The 18,963-nt window shown below is 57.7% G+C and overlaps 1 protein-coding gene across 5 annotated transcripts in view; it reads left to right on the plus strand.

Annotated features, from left to right (window-relative positions):
- Window positions 1-17,764, plus strand: part of PDGFRB (platelet derived growth factor receptor beta) — a 37,223-nt gene extending 19,459 nt beyond the window's left edge. For 3 of the 5 annotated variants that reach the window (XM_027605588.2, XM_027605587.2, XM_027605589.2), the window contains 17 exons: window positions 7-199; window positions 890-1,005; window positions 2,329-2,452; window positions 2,803-3,014; window positions 5,410-5,504; window positions 6,440-6,572; window positions 7,112-7,216; window positions 7,569-7,679; window positions 8,727-8,886; window positions 9,536-9,696; window positions 10,243-10,361; window positions 10,623-10,745; window positions 11,483-11,594; window positions 12,048-12,147; window positions 12,668-12,773; window positions 13,630-13,862; window positions 15,221-17,763. In XM_027605588.2, the coding sequence (XP_027461389.1) occupies window positions 7-199; window positions 890-1,005; window positions 2,329-2,452; window positions 2,803-3,014; window positions 5,410-5,504; window positions 6,440-6,572; window positions 7,112-7,216; window positions 7,569-7,679; window positions 8,727-8,886; window positions 9,536-9,696; window positions 10,243-10,361; window positions 10,623-10,745; window positions 11,483-11,594; window positions 12,048-12,147; window positions 12,668-12,773; window positions 13,630-13,862; window positions 15,221-15,380 (2,363 nt within the window). In that variant the 3' untranslated portion in view covers window positions 15,381-17,763. Of the gene's footprint in view, window positions 1-6; window positions 200-889; window positions 1,006-2,328; window positions 2,453-2,802; window positions 3,015-5,409; window positions 5,505-6,439; window positions 6,573-7,111; window positions 7,217-7,568; window positions 7,680-8,726; window positions 8,887-9,535; window positions 9,697-10,242; window positions 10,362-10,622; window positions 10,746-11,482; window positions 11,595-12,047; window positions 12,148-12,667; window positions 12,774-13,629; window positions 13,863-15,220 lie in introns of those variants that run through there. The other 2 variants (XM_027605591.2, XM_027605590.2) reach the window with 2 other exon arrangements.
- The last annotated feature ends 1,199 nt before the right edge of the window (window positions 17,765-18,963 follow it).

Below are 18,963 nucleotides of genomic sequence, written 5' to 3' on the forward strand. Positions count from 1 at the left end.
TTGCAGAGAACGGCTACGTGCGGCTGCTGGGAGAGCTGGATGCCGTACAATTCGCGGAGCTGCACCGCAGCCGGACTCTGCAGGTCGTGTTCGAGGCCTACCCGCCGCCTACTGTCATGTGGTTCAAGGACAACCGCACGCTAGGCGACTCCAGCGCAGGCGAGATCTCCCTGTCCACACGCAATGTGTCTGAGACCCGGTGAGCAGCGGCCCACCCCCTCCATTCTTGACGTTATTCCCTGCAGCTGCCAGGCAGCTCACAGCCTTCAGCCACTGGACACACCTAGATCCACCTTTCCTGAGAGCCCACTGTGTGCGAGGCGCCGTGCCAGGCACTGGGGAGGCTGCAGAGATCCAAATAGACTGTTCCAGCTCTCCTAGAGTTTCCTATCTAGTGGGGGAAACAAGACACTGGGCAGATGGTCACCCAGATGTTTAGTTGTCCTTGTGATGGGGGGAACCAGCTGGGAGCAGCTGAGGAGATAAAGGCCAGATGATCAGGCAAGAGCGTGCCAGGCGGGCCACTACCACCTATGCGTGGATGGTGGCCCTGAGGCTGGAGATGAGCAGGCGGATACAAGGTGCGGTCTGTGAGGATAAAGCCATGTCAGGCCTTTCTGCAGGAGTGAGATGTGGAGGGGGGAGGGAAAGGGTGCTTCCCCCACCGTATTCATCCCTCCCCAACCCCCCTCTTAGCTCAGTGGAGCCAGCTGCCAATGGGTGGGGATTCAGGAGACTGGTGTGAGTCCCACTCTGCTACTGACACCTGGGTGACCTTGGGAAGCCCCTGCCCCTCCCTGGGCCTGGTTTCTCTTGTCTGTACAAGGAGGGTGGGGGGGACTGTGAGAGTTCTTCCAGCTCTGGCAACTGGGCCTGTCGTGCTCCGCAGGTATGTGTCAGAACTGACGTTGGTGCGGGTGAAGGTGGCTGAGGCTGGCCGCTACACCATGCGGGCCTTCCATGAGGACGCGGAGGCCCAACTGTCCTTCCAGCTGCAGGTCAACGGTGAGGAGCCGTGCACCCTGCCTCCCCGACCCCCACCCTGCTTCCCTCTCCCTTCCTACCGTGCCCACCCACCCTTAGGAGGAGAAGGAGCAGGAGAGGGAGCTGAGGACTCAGGAGGCTGGCTTCTAGGCTGACCTCCAACACTTCCGCTCCTGTGTGAACTCGGCATATCCCCACTTTGGGCCTCAAGCTGTATAAGGAGGCCGCTGGGCTACACTGGTGTCCCTAAAGCCTCAGGCATTCATGTACCAGTGCATGATTTTTCCTTCTCACATACCCTTATACTACACTACTAATTAGATAGATAAGATATTTACTGAGCAACAACAACACATCAGTCTGTTCAGGTTCTTGAGGCCCTGCCTTTGCGTCGCTTGTCTCCTGCTGGGGGGAAGACAAACACTCAACAGCAGGGCAGAGAACAAGCAAATGACACAGAAGATTAGAAGGTAACAAGTGCTGTCGAAGGGGGAAAAAAGCTAGGTAGGGAGGATAGAGAGTTCAGGGGGCACGGGGCAGTGAGGGTTGCGATTTCAAATAGCCTGATCAAGTTGGCCTCATGGAGGCGACATTTGCTTGAAGACTTCTAGAAGGTGAGGGTATTCGCCAAGCAGTTCTGTGGGGCAAGGGCCCACCAAGCAGTACCAAGGCAGGACCGACAGCAGAAAGCCGATGTGGCTGGAACCGAGGGGGAGAGTGGTGGGAGATGAGGTCAGAGCTGAGACCTGGAAGTTGGGGGGGGGGCAGATTGTGTGGGTCCCCTCTGGCCCTTGTATGGACTTTGGCTTTTACTGTAACTGAAATGACAGAGCCATGGCAGGGTTTTGAGCAGGGGAATGACACACTAATGACTTACTGTTTTGTCAATTGACTTTCTAAAAATAAATGTATTTTGAAAGAGAATTTAACCTCTCAATTGTAGATGGAAAATCAGCATCACATGTCATAAATATAAAGCAACCACCAAAATAAACTCTGGGAAAACAAAGCGATGCTATTAAATTCTAGCTCCATGCTCTTGCTTTCCCAGGGCTTTCTCTGACCCTCAGACCTGCTCTGTCTTTGTTAAAAGGGAAGATTAGCGAGTCTCAGAGAGGTGTTAGAGACAGACTAGCACCCTACTGAGGCTTTCCCTTTGAAGTACCCAGAAGGGGAACCTGTCAGTTTTCACACGGTGATTCCTGGTATTTGATGTTCACCTGCAGCCTGAGGCTCCCCTCCCCCGCCCAGGGGAGACCCTGGGCCAGGTCCTCCCCTGGGCCTTTCTCACTGACTGTCCTTCCTGACCTCCCCACCTCCTGGCCTCCTGCCCTCTCCACACAGTGCCTGTCCGTGTGCTGGAGCTGAGTGAAAGCCACCCTGCCAGTGGGGAGCAGACGGTCCGCTGTCGCGGCCGGGGCATGCCCCAGCCATACCTCACCTGGTCTACCTGCAGCGACCTCAAAAGGTAAGCAGACCCGGGACCTCTGGCTCCCAGGGTAACCACAGCGGCCTGGAAGGACCCAGTGGAGGTCATCTAGTCCAGCCTCTTCCTCCGGGCACGCTGCTCCAGGCTAGAGCTCCGTCCAAGAAGATGTGGCTTCTTGGAGATGCTCTGCATGACCTAAACAGTCCCGTTTCCTTACCTTGACTCAGACGATCAAATGAAGGGAGTGGATTTTGCCGTCCAGGGCTCTCAGTTCTGGGGTAGGAGCGCCCCCTGCCGGTCAGTCGAGGGGCCACAGGAGGAGTGAGCTCAGGGCCAGGCAGCGGGAAGCAGCAGGGACTGGAAGCTGACCCGGCTGGCTCTCCTGGCAGGTGTCCGCGCGAGCTGCCGCCCACGCCGCTGGGGAACAGTTCGGAGGAGGAGAGCCAGCTGGAGACTAACGTGACATACTGGCCCGAGGATCAGGAGTTCGAGGTGGTGAGCACACTGCGCCTGCGCCGTGTGGATCAGCCGCTGTCAGTGCGCTGCACTCTACACAACCTGCTGGGACGCGACATGCAGGAGGTCACCGTGGTGCCGCACTGTGAGTCCTCCGGCCCGGGTGGTCCCTGAAGGCCCTCCAGCCCCACCTCCACCCCGCCATTCTTGGAACTGTGCCCGTGAGCCCAGTGGGCCAGAGTCAGCGTGCCTGTGGGCACTCAGGAGCATGGCGAAGCCCACCAGAGTATGCCCCTGTGCACTTACACAACACCGCAGTGTTGGCACCCACGTGTACACCCGTGAGTGTCTTTAAGCCAAGGCTGGGGTGTGTGTCTGCTGTCCGTGCGTCCTAAACCGTGAACAGCAAGCCTGATCCTTGGACACAGGTGCAAACCTGCCTGGTGTAGATATGTAAACCACATAATGAAGAGTGCCCGAGCCCCAGATACACATGCGGGGCTGGAGTGTATGTCTGCAAGCGCGTGCACAAGCGTGCATGACATCTGCCTCTGTGGGAACCCACAGAACGCATGTGTATAAACCATGTATATGACCACGCCCAATACCCAGCCACATATATAAACCCAGGAGCGTGTGTCTGTATGCATGTGCGTGTGCATGCACGATCACCACACAAGGGTGCAGACAGTGCGCGTACAATTCCTGTGCGTGTGTGCAAACTGGCATGTGCATGTCCGCAACGTGGAGCCGCAGCACTCCCTCTGTGAAAGTGTGCGAACACAGTCTCTGTGCACAGAGGCCTGCTATACCATGCATGTCTGTGAGTGGGTACACACACGCATGCATGCACGCACGCACCATTCCTGTCCATATGAATAGTGTCGGCCATGCATATAGTGTCCCGGGGCAGGCATTTCCCCCTGCGCTGGTACCTCATTTCTTCGCTTGTTTCCTCTTTCTCCCTGGAGAAGGCCCAGCCCCACCTGCCCTTCTAGTGCCCTCAGACCCGAGAGAAGGCAGATAAGGAACTAGGCAATCCCACTGCAGGGGGCAGTACTCTGGGGGGAAAGCCGAGAGGGAGGAGGGGCTCCGTGCCCAGCTGGGGGTTTCAGGAAAGTGTCCTGGAAAAAGAAAGCTTTAGGTCAAAACCTGAAAGATACCTGGGAGTTAGCCTGGTAAGGAATGGTGTTCCAGTCAGAGCGAATGGCCTGTGTAAGAGCCCGGAGGCAAAATGGGATCAGAGAACTCAAAGGCATTAGCGTGGCTGGAGCCCGGAGTCTGTGTGTATTTAAGGGCTGGAAGGGCGAGATAAAGAGAGAAAGGGAAGGGAGTGGTAAAGGAGGGGCTCAGGGGTAGGCAGAAGCCCGGGTGAGCAGAGCTTTGAAGGCTGTGCGAGGTGTTGGCAGGTTGGTGGGCTTGCACACACATGAGCCTCTCTGTACACAGAGCTGTCTCCAGCCCCCTGGTCTGTGGTGGGACAGGTGGGGGTTTTCATACCTTATCTCACTCCCACTCCCACGCATGCACACGTACCCTTGAGCCAGCGGGCACCTGCAGACCAGCCCGGAGCAAGACAAGTAGGGCTTTTGTGTGCCACCTGAGGGGGAAGGCACGTACCAGCCTACAGGGAAACTGCCGTGGCTGCACGAAGCCTCTTCTTTTTACTCAGATGGCTCCTTAGAAGATTCAGACTTCCTTCCCAGGCCTGGGACGTGTGACCTGGTGGGGAGAGGGAGGAGAGGAGTGATGTTGGTCTGGGACCCTGAGGAGGAGGGACAGGGCCTCCAGGGGCGCCAAGAGGGGCAAGTGGGGGACAGAGGAAGAGGGAATGAGTTCCTCGGGGACCCCATGGGTGGCCAGTGGGGCAGAGTAGGGGAGATGAGGGTCTGGCAGGGGTGGATGCAAAGGGAGGGGAAGAGAATGGGAAATCATACAGCAAAGAGGCCGAGGCCTTCGGGGGAAGACTTGGCGCTTGCGGGCCCAGAGTTAGTCCGACTTGGCTACCCCTGTTCCCTGGGGGGTGCACCTTATAACTATCATCACTATCCCAACACTGCTGGAGACTCCGGGTGAAGCAGGGGAGGAGACAGTCTGGATTCGTCGGGCTGTGCGAGCTCAGTCACTCAGTCCGTTGGCCCCTTGGTCAGGCTCTGTGCCAACTGTGACAGCCCAGGCGAGGGCATGGATTCAGGGGCGAGGGCAGCCCAGGCGGTCAGGAGCTGGCATCCAATCTGGAGCCACGGCAGACAGGCCAGACTGAGCCCTGCAAAGGCTGAAGGCATATGGGGGCCCAGAGGGAGCTGAGCACTGTTGTAACTGAGGGGCATATGGGTTCTTATGGGAGGGTCTGAAGGTATGGCCCTGAGGGAGGGGCTGAGAGTCTGACATCACAGGCCGTGGTTGGTGGAGGGGGTCTTCCCTTCCAGGCAGGACAGTAGAGAGGATTTGCCGTACCAGTGGTGGGGGGACGGGAGGACTGCCAGGGAGCTGCCAAGCTCCCCGTTTGCTTATGGCCAGCTCTTTGTCTCTGCCTCCAGCTCTGCCCTTCAAGGTGGTGGTGATCTCGGCCATCCTGGCCTTGGTGGTCCTCACAGTCATCTCCCTCATCATCCTCATCATGCTCTGGCAGAAGGTAACCTCCCACCCTTGCCTAGTGGGTGCAGACTGGCACACTATTTTTTTTTTTTTTTTTTACATGGGGCCCCCAGCTGCCCTTGAATGTTGCAGGATCTGGTCACATCCCAGCCCAGCCCAGAGTGCAGGTATAAAATGACATAGAGCTGCCTCCATCCCCAGCAGCAAGGGCCCTCTCAGGCCTGGTCCAGGACAGCCAGGGTCCCTTGTCTCTGCTCTCCCCCCCCTGGGTCTTGCTTGGACATCCGCCCTGCCCCTCCCAGCCATAGGGCAAAGCACTTTCTGGGTGGACTACATGAACTCCAGGATTCTTCCAACTCTCACCCCCAGAGACTCCCAGGCTTCTACTGAAATGCATTCTAATCCTATTAACATGTAATTTCAATGTTCTGTTCTGAGGCTTCACCATTCTGCGATCCCAACATTTTAAGATTCCTGAGTTAGGATTGCAGCACCCATGATTCTGTCATTCTAAGATGCCAATACTGTGATCCCAGCATCCTGTGGTTTCAGCATTGTAAGCTTACATCTTTCTGAGATTCCCACTGCAAGTGAGCCAGCTTGGGGAGGGGCTATCCACATCTAGCTGAGTGCCCCTAGCTTGTGTCACTTCCCAGGACTGCCTGCCCCTCTACTCCCACCTGGAAGCAGCCAGGGCTCTGGGAGAAGCTGGCAAGCAGGTCCTGTTGAGGCAGGCCCTTGGCTATTAGCTGCTCCTCAGCCACCGCCAAGCTGGGGCCTCTTGGCACCTGTTCTCACTGAGCCCCTGAAGCTGAGCTTTATCAGTAACTTGCTGTGTGGCTTCAAATATGCCTTTGCCCCTCTCTGGGCCTCAGGGTCTCCTGCTCCATCTGTCCCATAAGGGGCTGTGGGCTAGTGGGCCCCAAAGCCCAGACCTCCTCTGATGATCCATCCCTGGTGTCGGTCTTGCAGAAGCCACGTTATGAGATCCGATGGAAGGTGATTGAATCCGTGAGCTCCGATGGCCATGAGTATATCTACGTGGACCCTATGCAGCTGCCCTACGACTCCACGTGGGAGCTGCCACGGGACCAGCTTGTGCTTGGTCAGTCCAGGGAGTCCTCGTGCGGCGGTCTGGGGACTGGCGGCGGGTGGGAAGACTGTCTGAGGTGTGATCCAGCCTTGCCATGACTAGCTTTGAGAACTAGGTCGGCTGTATTGCCTTCTCTGGCCCTCAGTGCCCCACTCCATACAATGGGGCAAGATGATCCCCCCAGAGAGGGCTCAGCACTGAGGTCCTATGATCCTGTGACTATGTGAGATAGGGCCCCTTTGTGGCGAGAGGGGGAGTATTAATCCAGGACAGGCTGCATGTCAGGACTGTGCTTAGTCTAGCTGGGAAGGCTGAGGCGTGCGGAGGAGCTGAACTCCCTTTTGGGATAGGAGGAAGGCTTCCAGGGACTAAAGATGGACCAGAAAGCAGGCAGGATTTAGATGAGACACCAGGAAGGGTTGCAAAACACTGTGGGAGACTCCTTGAGGGGAACACCTTAAGTCCAGGTTGGCTTGAGGGATTGACCTCCGAGAGAGCAGGGGATGCCGTTTCCTGGTAGGCCAGGAGCTGAGGAATCATCTCTACCCCAGGGCGCACCCTCGGCTCCGGGGCCTTTGGGCAGGTGGTGGAGGCCACGGCTCACGGCCTGAGCCATTCACAGGCCACGATGAAAGTGGCGGTCAAGATGCTGAAATGTGAGTCCTGGGAGCCTGCCCCTCCCTCACATCTGGGCCTCCACGTCCCCCCTGCCCCCTGCCCACACATTCAGGCCCTCCCTGGTTCCGATTTGCTGGGCACAAGCAATGCAGTCACCTGGCGGCCAGCACCACTCCAGACTCTGCTTTGGCTAAGAGGCTTCCTCACCCTGCCCCCCTTCCTGGCACCTCCCTCCCTCCCTGACCTTTGCTCCCACCGTCTTTCTCCTCCCCCTACTCGTGGGTCCTCACCGCCCCAGTTCATCTGGGTCTTACAGTAGGGTATGGAGCAGAACAGCCTCCTTGGGGCCTGAGTGACAGGGCAGGCCTGAGGCCCCATCTCCCCCCTCAGCCACAGCCCGCAGCAGCGAGAAGCAAGCCCTCATGTCAGAGCTGAAGATCATGAGTCACCTCGGGCCCCATCTGAACGTGGTCAACTTGTTGGGGGCCTGCACCAAAGGAGGTACCAAAACCACTCCCCCAGAGGATTCTGGAAAATGCCAGCAGCCCAAGCCTCGCCCCTCCCCACCCCCTCCTCAGTCCACGGACAACAGGACTCTCCAGCTGGAGGGTCAACACCTACCCTGTCCGGTGCCCTCACTCCACAGACCCAGATGGGGGTGGGATTTACAAACTCACGGAGTCACAACACCTTCAAGGCCTAAGGACTCCTCAGGTCAGCCGTTTCCAAACCCATGGGTCCTCTGACTTTTTAAAATTTTCACAACACATTCTACAAACTTATAAATCCCAGCCCCTGTGAGGTGAGTTCTATCCCTACACTTGGAGACCACCAGCATGCTGACTGGGAGCTGCTTTCATTCAGATCATAGAATGAAGTCTCTCCAGCTAGTATGTTTTTTTGAAACTCTGACTGCAAGTTAGGCCATAAAAAAAAAAAAAAGAAGTGTTATCATTGTTTGCAGCTCCTTATTGTGAGATTTGGGATTTTCCTCAGTATTGTGCAACTAAAATAAAATACAGAAGTGAATTGCACACATAGGCCAATTTATGTCCGCAAGATCACTCATTTCAAAATGTTTGTTTTCCTCAATATCTTCAAGTTCCCACCGATTGACTTCAAGTAAATGTACTGTATTTGGATTGAAACAGTAACCTGATAATAAATGGTTGCTTTTATTTGCTTTATATACTGGGCTCCAGCCTAAGCTTCAGTCTGAAAACCGATCAGTGATATCTGCCCCGTGTCCTTGCTACATGCCAGGCCCCAGGCCGAGCTGACAAAAGCATTATCTTATGAACACTCACGGAGGTGGCTAGGATTAGCTCCATTTAACAGATGTGGAAAGTAAAGCTCTGCGAGAAGTATCTCGCTCGTGGTCACAGAGGCAGGAAAAGAACCGGGGTTTGCCCGGTGTCAAAGCCTCTTGGCCGTTTGACCAAACTGCCTTTCCAAGGTGCAGCCCGTCATTAGCCTCCAGGCCCCGACGGCAAGTGTGTGCCCCTCCTGCCCCCCGAAGGGGCTGTGCCTGAGCCTGTCCCCCCGCAGGACCCATCTACATCATCACCGAGTACTGCCGCTACGGCGACCTGGTGGACTACCTGCACCGCAACAAGCACACCTTCCTGCAGCGTTGCTCCGACAAGCGCCGCCCGCCCAGCGCCGAGCTCTACAGCAACGCCCTGCCCGGCGGGCTCCCGCTACCCAGGTACCACAGGAGGCTTCGGGGGGGCCCCGAGGAGAACCTGCACACTCCCTCCCTGTCCGGCACGGAAGCTGAGGCCAGGCTGGGCAGACACGGTTTAGGAGCCAGGGCGTTGGTCTGTTGCCGAAAGACATGCGAACTCACCCCTGTCCTCCCCGGCATTGGATCGATTTCCTCCGGTCTTTGGTCTACCTCTAGAGACACAGGCTTATGTGGTCCCATAGCGCTCCGGGGAGCGGGCGCTGCAGGCAGAGGCCTTGGGGCAACTCCTTGCCCACTCTGGGCTGTGGCTGGGCCCTCACAGGGCATCACAGCCGGATGGAAAGGCTGTGCTCCCTAGAAAGGCACCATGCTCCCTGCCCTTCTGTGGGATGCTAGGATCACGCCTAGGCGTGAGCTCCCTGAGGACATGCACTGGGACATGTGTCCTCCTAGCACCCCGCTGCCCAGCTTAGGGCCCCACGGGCTGGTTGGAAGGGCTCACTGCATGGCCATTCCAGTTGTGACCGGCTGGAGGAAGATGGGTGGTGGAAGGAGAGAGGAAAGCCGTGAGTGACAGGGCCTTGTGGGGCCTAGGGGCGAGCAGGGGCAGGAAGGGAAGCAAAAGGAAGGCCCGTGGCCCCTCCTTCTGTGATGTTCCTCTCTCCCCCAGCCACGTGTCTCTGCCTGGGGAGAGCGACGGTGGCTACATGGACATGAGCAAGGATGAGTCGGTGGACTACGTGCCCATGCTGGACATGAAAGGAGGCATCAAATATGCAGACATCGAGTCCTCCAGCTACATGGCCCCTTATGACAACTATGTCCCCACCGGTGGGTGCACCCAGGGTCCTCACCTAGGCACAGCCCCCACCCCTCTGCAGTCGTGCATTCCTATCAAAGCCTTTCATATGCCCTGGCTGGCAACAACCCTAGGAGGAAGGTGGCCTTGTCCCCATTTCATAGATGCAGAAACTGAGGTTAGCCACCTGCACAAAGCTGCTCTGTGATGGAGCCCCAGTGTGAACCTCTGTTTCTGGATCCAGAGCAGGAAGAGTTGGGGTTGGGGGAGTACTTGGCCTCCTGGGGCATGGGCACAGAGGAGGCTGCAGGCTGACCCAGTGTCCCTGAGAAGCCAAGTGGGTCAGGCTCAGTAAAGGTGGCCCGGGGCTAACGCCAAAGGCTTCTCCGGCCAGCAACAGCACTGATGAGGTAAGAGAGGTTTACATTAGGTGTTTGGAAATTGTTTTCCTTTTGTGGAGGACTTGGAGGATCAGTAGCCACCTGTATTGGACAGTCAGCCTCCAAGACCAAAAGGGCAGGGGTTCTGTGGGCCATGTGGAGACACAAGATGGTAGGTGAACTTCTGTTCTCCCCTAGCTCCCGAGAGGACCTGTCGGGCAACTCTGATCAACGAGTCCCCAGTGCTTAGCTACACAGATCTCGTGGGCTTCAGCTACCAGGTGGCCAATGGCATGGAGTTCCTGGCCTCCAAGAACGTACGTTCGGTCACGGTGGGCAGATAGGGGGATGGGGAGGTGGACCACCCAGCCAGCCAGGGTCCTCCAAGTACACAGCTCCATATGGCAGTGACGTCCCCTCTGGTGGGTGAGGACAGTGAACGCCCTCACCATGTGGCCCCTCTCACCTGTGTGGCCTCTCACATCTGTGTGGTGATACATTTTCCCCAAAGCCCTTGACAGGCAGGTCTTTCCCCACAACTGCCTCCAAGGCCTCAGCTCCCATCCCCCCCAACCCAGTGTGTCCACCGAGATCTGGCAGCCAGAAATGTGCTCATCTGTGAGGGCAAGCTGGTCAAGATCTGTGACTTCGGCCTGGCTCGTGACATCATGCGAGACTCGAACTATATCTCCAAAGGCAGTGTGAGTACCTTGCCTGATCCCGTGTGTCTCTGACCCTGGGAACGAGTTCTCTCCCGGTCAGCATGGCTGTGGCACAAGGGAGATCAGGGCGGAGCTCCTCGTGACCTGACCTGTCCAGTGGTGACAGGCTTGGCCTGCCTAGCCATGTGTGCAGGCCCAGGAAGGGAAGCCACCAGCTGTTCGGAGTGGGGTAGAGATGCTAAGGGTGTGAGGGTGAGCCCAGGGCTCAGATTCATCGGTCATGACAGGAGGTGAGGGACCAGCTGTAATGGGTCCTGGGAAGGGTGGAAACGGAGCAGGTCAAATGTGTATTTGGTTAAAACGTGACCATCCTGCCTGCCACTCATGTTCCCACTTTCCACAAGGGACAGTGAATCCCAGAGCTGGAGGGACTCTAGACCCCAGAGATCGAAGGTGGCCAGGTCACAGCTGGGTGGTACCTTGGCGTGTCTCTGGCTCTCCTGCTCTCTACCAAGCCAGGGGTCTCTACTGGGGTGAGGAAGAGGGGCCGCAGACCCTGGGGCTCTTGCTCAGGGATAAGAGCACCATGTCACCAGCTGTGGGTAAAGAACCTTGGCCTTCCGGTCCTCTGGCCAGTACTGGGATGGCTGTGGGATCTGCATGCCTGTAGAAGTGGGCTCTCAGGGCCCGGGGAGCCAGGGGCTGGAGCAGGAACTGCCAGGTGCAGAGTGGGGCTTGGCCCTCCTTATACTTCGTACCATCCTGCCCTTCCACAGACCTTCCTGCCTCTGAAGTGGATGGCTCCCGAGAGCATCTTCAACAGCCTCTATACCACCCTGAGCGATGTGTGGTCCTTCGGGATCCTACTCTGGGAGATCTTCACCCTGGGTGTGCTTCCTTTCCCCCCAGCCCTCAGGGGCGCAGCACAGCCTCCACCCTGACCACTCATACCTCCAGCCTGGTAGGGCTGTGGGGACAGGCTCTGGGGCAGGGGGCAGGGCTCTGGTTCCAGTCACGCCTCTCTGCTGCTTTCTTGCTGCTATTTGACCTTGGCAAGTCCCTGTCCTCTCTGGGTCTCTTTACTTCCCCAGCTGATTATGGATGGGTTTGGAAGCGGCATCAGAAAACTTACTTGATTCTGGTGTTCTCTGGTTCTCTGTTTCTGGGGAAGGTTGCAGTCTCTGTCCCGAGCCTCTAAAGGGGGCTCACATTTCTCAGTGCCAAGGCCGCTATACCCTTGTCCATTCTAGGGCTGGTGTGCCTGTCTGTCCCATAGAATAGGGTACCTGCCATTCTTCAACACCTCTGAGCCTGTATATCTCTTGTCTCTGCTCCCTGCAGGTGGCACCCCTTACCCAGAGCTGCCCATGAACGAGCAGTTCTATAATGCTATCAAGCGGGGGTACCGCATGGCCCAGCCTGCCCACGCCTCCGACGAGATGTGAGTGGAGCGTTTGGGAGGATTTTTTGGGTGCAAACAGTAGATATCCAACTTAACTGGCTTAAGGCAAAAATAGATTAGTCCAGAGATCTAGAAAAACCTCAGTATAGCTGGATCTCGGTGTTCAGATGCTGTCATCAGGATTCTGGTTCTACCCGGCCCTGCTTTCCTCCATGCTGGCCGCGTTTTCAGGCCAAATGGCTACCTGCGCACTGCTTTCACCATAGTTCGGGCAAAAGGCCCCGAGCTGACTGTCAAGGGCTCAGCTGGGGTCACGTGCCCATCCAGAGCCAGCCATTGAACTGAGAGCCATGAAAACTCCTACCAGCCAGACCTGGGTCGTGTGCTCAACAAGGTGGCCCGCCCCATGGAACCACCACTGCGGGGAGGGCCTGCTCCGGAAACAGGAAAAACAGTCCCTCTTCACCTGTCCTCCCCAGCTCCCTTCGTTGCTCACCTGGTTCTGGGAGGCAGTAGACCCCGAGCCAGAGACCCTGACTCTCTCTCTGCCTCTCCCCAGTTATGAGATCATGCAAAAGTGCTGGGAAGAGAAGTTTGAGATCCGGCCTCCTTTCTCCCAGCTGGTGCTGCTCCTTGAGAGGCTGCTAGGCGAGGGGTACAAGAAGGTATGTTGAGGCAGCGAAACGGAGAGTTCTGGCCTGGAAATCAGACACTGGGTACAAGGCTCTATGTGTCATGCTGGTATTTGAGGGACCACCTGTACCGGCTTGGGCCTCAGTTTCCCTGCTGGTACTAGTAAGGGATGGGCTGGAGCTGTGAGTTGAATTTATTTTAGCAGCACAGGGTTTTTTGAAATGAAATCCTGTGTGGAAGCCAATGCCCACAGCCCCCTTCATCCTGCATCCCTCCTCATGCTTTTACACCCATGCCAAGGCCCGGGGCTCCTTCAGAAGTCTGAGCAGCCTCAGGCTACCTGTCTGCTAAGGGCCTGACCATTTAAGCCTGTTGCAGGCTCAGTCAAGGCAAATGGAGCCAGTAGGGCCTTAAAACCCGCCTGTCCGCCGGAGGGCGTTACAGGGAGGAGTGAAGCACGTCCCCTTTCCCCGGACCCGTTCCTAACCACACTCCCACCCACGTTCAGTCACAGCTCAGCGCCCAGTGAGATGGATTGGGTTGTCACCATTTAGCAGCTAGGGAAACTGAGGCCGCACTGCAGGAGGCTGAGGCAAGGTGAGAGCCCACACCTGTCTACTCTGAAGTAGGGGAAGTGCTAGGGTCACGGGCACTAGTCTGCTGACTGTCCTCTCCCTGGGTGGCCCTGAGCTCACCTGGTCTTGTGCGATGACAGCTGGGAGAGCCACCCAGCTGTGTGTGGCTTTGGGCAATTCCCCTTCTGCTCTGAGCACCAGTTGCCTAATTCACACAAGGCAGGAGGGGCCAGGGTCTAATGGTAGATTATCCCCATGGGCATTTCTGGTCTGACCCTCCCTGTTTCTCCGGTTCTCTCTCCCCGTGGAGCAGAAGTACCAGCAGGTGGATGAGGAGTTTCTGAGGAGCGACCACCCAGCCGTCCTTCGGTCCCAAGCCCGCTTGCCTGGCTTCCATGGCCTCCGATCCCCCCTGGACACCAGCTCTGTCCTCTACACGGCTGTGCAGCCCAATGAGGGTGACAACGACTACATCATCCCCCTGCCTGACCCCAAACCTGAGGTTGCTGATGAGGGCCCACTGGAGAGTTCTCCCAGCCTTGCCAGGTAGCCACTCTGGCCTGAGGCCCAAGGCAATAGTGTGCAGTGTGTGTGCAGTGTGTGCAGTGTGTGTGTGTGTGTGTGTGTGTGTGTGTGTGTGTTTCTGTCTGTCTTTGTCTTCATGCCGCCAGGCTTGCCTTAGAAGTCAGTTACCTGGGGTGAGTATTGATTCCTGCCAGTGAGCAGAAGGGAGAACTGAACTCATTTGACTTCTGATGACCTCAGGGGGAAAGGGCAGGCTGGTGAGAGACAGAAAGGCTGGGACTTACTTGCACGGGAGTTGTTTCCTGGAATGTGGCCCCCATAGGCCATCTCTCCGCTCCTCTCCTTAGGCCTTATCCAGGCCCTAAGGAGAAGTAAGGAATCTAATCAGCATCCTCAGCACCCTGTGTCTTACTCTGGGGTCATCGCCAGGCCTGGCCTGTGCTCTGTTCTCCAGCATCACGTCCTCAGGGTCCCCAGGAGCCAGGCGTGGTTGTAGGAGGCCTGGTGCCCACAGGAGTTGGGGCCAGAATTCTGACTGGGAAGGAAATTCGTGCTTTTTTTTTTTTGCCTTTGGGATGTGGTAAAGTTACAGTGGGTGAGGGTTGGAGGAAGGCCCAGCCTTTGCTTGGACTTCACCTTCAGACAGGATCTTCCCTCAGCTGGAGAGGAGAGTCTCCCCGCTCCCATGAGGCTAGACCGCCCCCCCCCCCCCCACCAGATCCACTCTGTGGTGAAGTGGCAGCGGCTGCAGGCAGGGTTCCAGCTCCAACTGTGGCCCCAGCTGCCGTGAGGCCCGGCCAGGTCCCGTCTCTGCGAGCCTCCATCTCTACACGGGCTCTAGGAGCACCCACGAGAACTAGAAGGCCCTCTCCGCCTTCCTTAGGAACACAGGTTGCCAGGCTCCAGGTAGCCAGCCAGCCAAGGAGTTCAGCTCAGAGCTCAGACAGCTTAAGCGGAGGAACGCCGACCTGTCCGGTGCCCTCACACAAGCCACCCCCGCTCCCCGAGCCTCCGTTTTGTTCTCTCTAAAATGAAAACCGTAGCGCCCACCTATGTGGGGCTTGTCAGCGGCTTCCGTGAGATGGCAAGTGCCTTCCGGAGTGCCAGGCACGGAGATGCTGATGAGTGAGGAACGGGCTCCGGAGCCAACTGGATCTGCTGCTGGGAAGTCTCACTGAGCGCTGCAGGCCACTGACATCACCAGTCCAAGAGGCCCTGCCCTCCTGGTGCCTGCCTTGTGTAGTCTTTACAGGGCTTAGAGGAACTCAAGGGTGTGAGGCGCATGGTGCACACTTGAACACTCAGAAAGCTCTTGATGGCTGCTATCATCTCACTGTGGCTCCCTCCCAGCCCCTCACTCACTTGCCTTCTCCTCCTAGCTCCACCCTGAATGAAGCGAACACGTCCTCTACCATCTCCTGTGACAGCCCCCTGGAGCCCCAAGAGGAGCCCGAACCCCAGGTGGAGCCGGAGCTGGAGCCACCAGTGGACTCGAGCTGCCCTGGGCATCGGGCTGAGGCAGAGGACAGCTTCCTGTAGGGGGCTGGCCCCACCCTGCCCCACCTGAAGCTCCCCCTCTACCTCCCAGCGCCCAGCGCCTCCTGGCCTGGCCTCCCATCAGCTGCCACTTTCTAGAAAGCTTTTGCCCCTGGCATGTGGCACCCTGGCCGCTGGGGCTGGCTTAGGAGGCAAAAGAGCTGCAGGGGTCATGACCAGCCCCTGCCTCTGGGGAGGCCCTGTGATGGGAGCCAGGGTTCTCCCAGGACACTTAGTTTCTCCATCTGTAGGATGGGAGTACAGGGCCCGGTGACACAGAATCTGGGCTTCTGTCTCCCTGGCTGACAGGTGGGGAGGTCGGAATCCCTAGAGAGATTCTCAAGGTTCAGGAGGTATGAATTAACGTTCTTCTGTTCAGCCAGCTACTCCTCAAGGAGCTGTAGCTTTCTCCTCGCACTTTCATCCACCTAAGAGCTGGGGAAGGGACCCTGGCATCCCTGGCTCCTGGCTGAGCAGGGGCCTGGCCTCGGACAGTGATGTTCATCCAGAAGCCACCTCTCCTTGATGCCAATCTCCACTTTCCCAGGCCCGAGCTGGTCTGGGGCCGTCCACGCTTCATGCTGGGGGCTGAGCCAAGTCCAGGACACTCTGGCCCACAGCCCCTGTCCCAGGCACTTAGGACACACCTCTCCATACAAGTGCCCCTGTCCATGTCTGCCTGGCCCCATAAGTGCCGGGGTCTTCTTCCTTATCACCGCCAGTCTCACTCCACCCACCAGAGTCTCCAGGGCCAGGCGGGCCCCACATCTGTGATGAGCATGTGGATGCGCCTGCGAGAAATGTCCACATGTGTGGATCAAGATGCGCACTGGACCTGATATGGGACCTTGGAGGAATTCCTCACCCTCTGTTTGGGTGAGGAATTTCAACAGGCCTGTTTGCCCTGTTGAAAAATGAGCAAGATGGACTCGTTGACTTCTGGTGCCCTGCCAGCACTAACATTCTCGAATATTGCAGGGGGTGGCACACTTGCCCAGATGAAGCAAAGCCAAACACTCCAAACCTCCGTCCTAGGGGTCAGCTGGGGTCTGGAGAGATTCTGGACCATGCATCACACTCTGGGCATTCAGAACTATGCCCCTTCCCCAGACTCCCGGCAAGTCCCAAAAGGCCAGCTGCACAGATCTTGACTCGGAGTGACAGCCAGTGTCTTGGAAAGCCCCCAGCAGCTGCCCCATGGGAAGACCACGGGGCCCTCTCAGACCCACCGATGACCTCTGGAGTCATCCTGAGCAAAGGAGACAGAGGGGGCAGATCAGACACCCTTGTGCAGTCTGCTCTCCAGCACCTGCTGTCCAAGTCTGTGCCACAAACATCATGGACAGTGAGGGCTCCTGGGGGCCCCCAGAAAGTACAAGAAGGCTTTGTAGGGAACCTGAGAGGGGTGCAAGAGGCGGGTACTTTGGCGGTTGCCTTCTCACCCAGCAGCTGCCTGGTCCCTGAGGGAGTCACTGCCCAGGCCCGCTCGCAGCACTCTGCCAACCATACCCCAGCTAGGTGAGCCGCGGGGGTGCCAGGGGAGCGAGAGCCATGGCCAAGACTCCTGGCAGGAGGAGAGCCAGAAGTGGGCACCAGCCCCCTCTGCCAGGCCCAGGAGAGGGAGGAGGTTCTCACTACGGTACCAAAGATGTAATCACCTAGGTTTACAAGTATTTTTAGGACTCACATTAACTCACATTTATACAGCAGAAGTGCTATTTTATATGCCATCAAATTTTCCTATCTGTGTACTTTTTTTTTTTAAGAGAAAGATTTTAATATTAAACCTGGTGCTTCTCACTCATGGACTTCGTGGTCTCTCGCGGGTTTAGGCCCTGCGCCTGGGAGGTGGCAGGAGTGGAGTGGGGCAGATGGGGCTGAGCCCTAGCCACAGTGTCCCCACACAGGGTCCTTCAGCTCGGAGTCTCAGTTCCATCTGTAAAATGGGGTTCGCACACTCCCTCCACCACCTGCTAGCAGCTGGACGGCCTGGACCTTGGGCTTCGGCTTCTCAAGGTGTGAAATGGAAAGGCCCTTGGGGCTCTGCAGTGCCTGGCTCTGGGACAGGCCGGACCGTTCACAGGCTCCTGTTGAGAAGCCTGAGCCCCTCCTGCGGCCCCCCCCCCCCCCGCCCCACCATGTGCTTTGGCTTTGGCTGGTAAGCTGGGACACCCCCTGCGCTCCCCTCCATTCTGCCCGTGGGCCAGAGGGAGGCTGGTGTGGCTTGTGACAGGCATCCGCTCCAGCCCTGATTCCAGGCCCCGGTGAGTAGCGGCTGGGTCTCAAGGAGGAGCAGGGCAGACAGAGCCCCCATGGGGGCCGGAGAGCAGTAAGAAGTGAGGAGAGAGGGCAACTAGAGAAGGAAGAGGAAGAGAGAGGAAGGTGGGCGGGGAGGGGAGGTGGGAGCGGCCAGGGTGAGGCCAGGGAGGGAACAGGGCCCAGCTGTGTCTCTGAGGGCAGTCTAGCTAGGCCAGGCATCGGGGTGCAGACCCAGCAGGCCCCAGGCCCCTCATGACTGCAGCGGCTCAGTGGAATGGGGCTGACATGAGCCAGGCATTCTGGTACCTGCTGGCCAGCTCCATCCTGACCATAGGCTCCACGGCCCAGGCCAGGCCTGACAGACCACGGGGCCAGGGCAATAGAGCCAACGGGGGCAAGGGCCAGAGTGCAAGGGTCTTAGACCCAGGCTATGGCTTCCTGACCTCCTCACTTGGGCCTTTTGGCAGGGGTCACCCAAGGTAGAACCGGGTGTCAGCCCAAGATCTATCATACCTCACTGTGTGATCTTGGCCATCCCTTGCTCTCTCCGATGTGGGGAAGGGGGCATCTCCGTCTGCTTCTGGGGCATAGGCACCTCTCTTTGGAACCACATGCCTCCCTGGACTGGCGCCAGGGGCCTGGGACTGTGGCTGCCAGCGGGCAGACGTGGGCCGCTCTGACTCACAGGCCCGGCTGCCCACGCAGGGGCAGCCGAACCACGCCAGGGGAAACCCCACCCGCTACATGGCCTGGCCACACAAAGCCCACCCTCCTGGGGGGCCTGGCTTCAGAGAGCACCCGGAGCCTGTGACCTACTCTTTCCTGGCTGTGATAGAAGATGAATAAGCCAATCCCCGGATCTGCCTCCGAAAAGAGAATAAACAACCCACATTCCAAACGGAGATTATCCTTGCTCATGGGGCAAGCCTCCGTCTGGAGGTCAGGAGACTTGGGCTCCCTCCACTTCAGGTCTGCTCCTTAGGGGACCTAGGCTAGATTACACCACATCAGGCCTCAATCTCTCCAGCAGTGAATGGAGTTAATGATGCCACAGAGAGAAAGGATGAGGAAAAGCCAGTGAGCACTGAGCAGCTACTCTGTGCCAAGCCTGTCCTGGCCCATTTTCTCATTTTACCCACACACCAACCCTAGGAACCAGGTACCGCTACTGTCCCCATATTACACGTGAAGCCAGTTCAGGAAGGTTTTGAAGTGACCTGTCCAAGGCCATCTGGTCAGGGCAGCGGGGACGGGATCCCGGCTGACTCCCAAGTCAGCGCTCAGGGAGGTAAAGCGCTCAGCCAAGGTTGCAGCGCTGGGGACGGGG

Source organism: Zalophus californianus, chromosome 5 (genome assembly GCF_009762305.2).
Source record: "Zalophus californianus isolate mZalCal1 chromosome 5, mZalCal1.pri.v2, whole genome shotgun sequence".
NCBI classification, from domain to species: Eukaryota; Metazoa; Chordata; class Mammalia; order Carnivora; family Otariidae; genus Zalophus; species Zalophus californianus.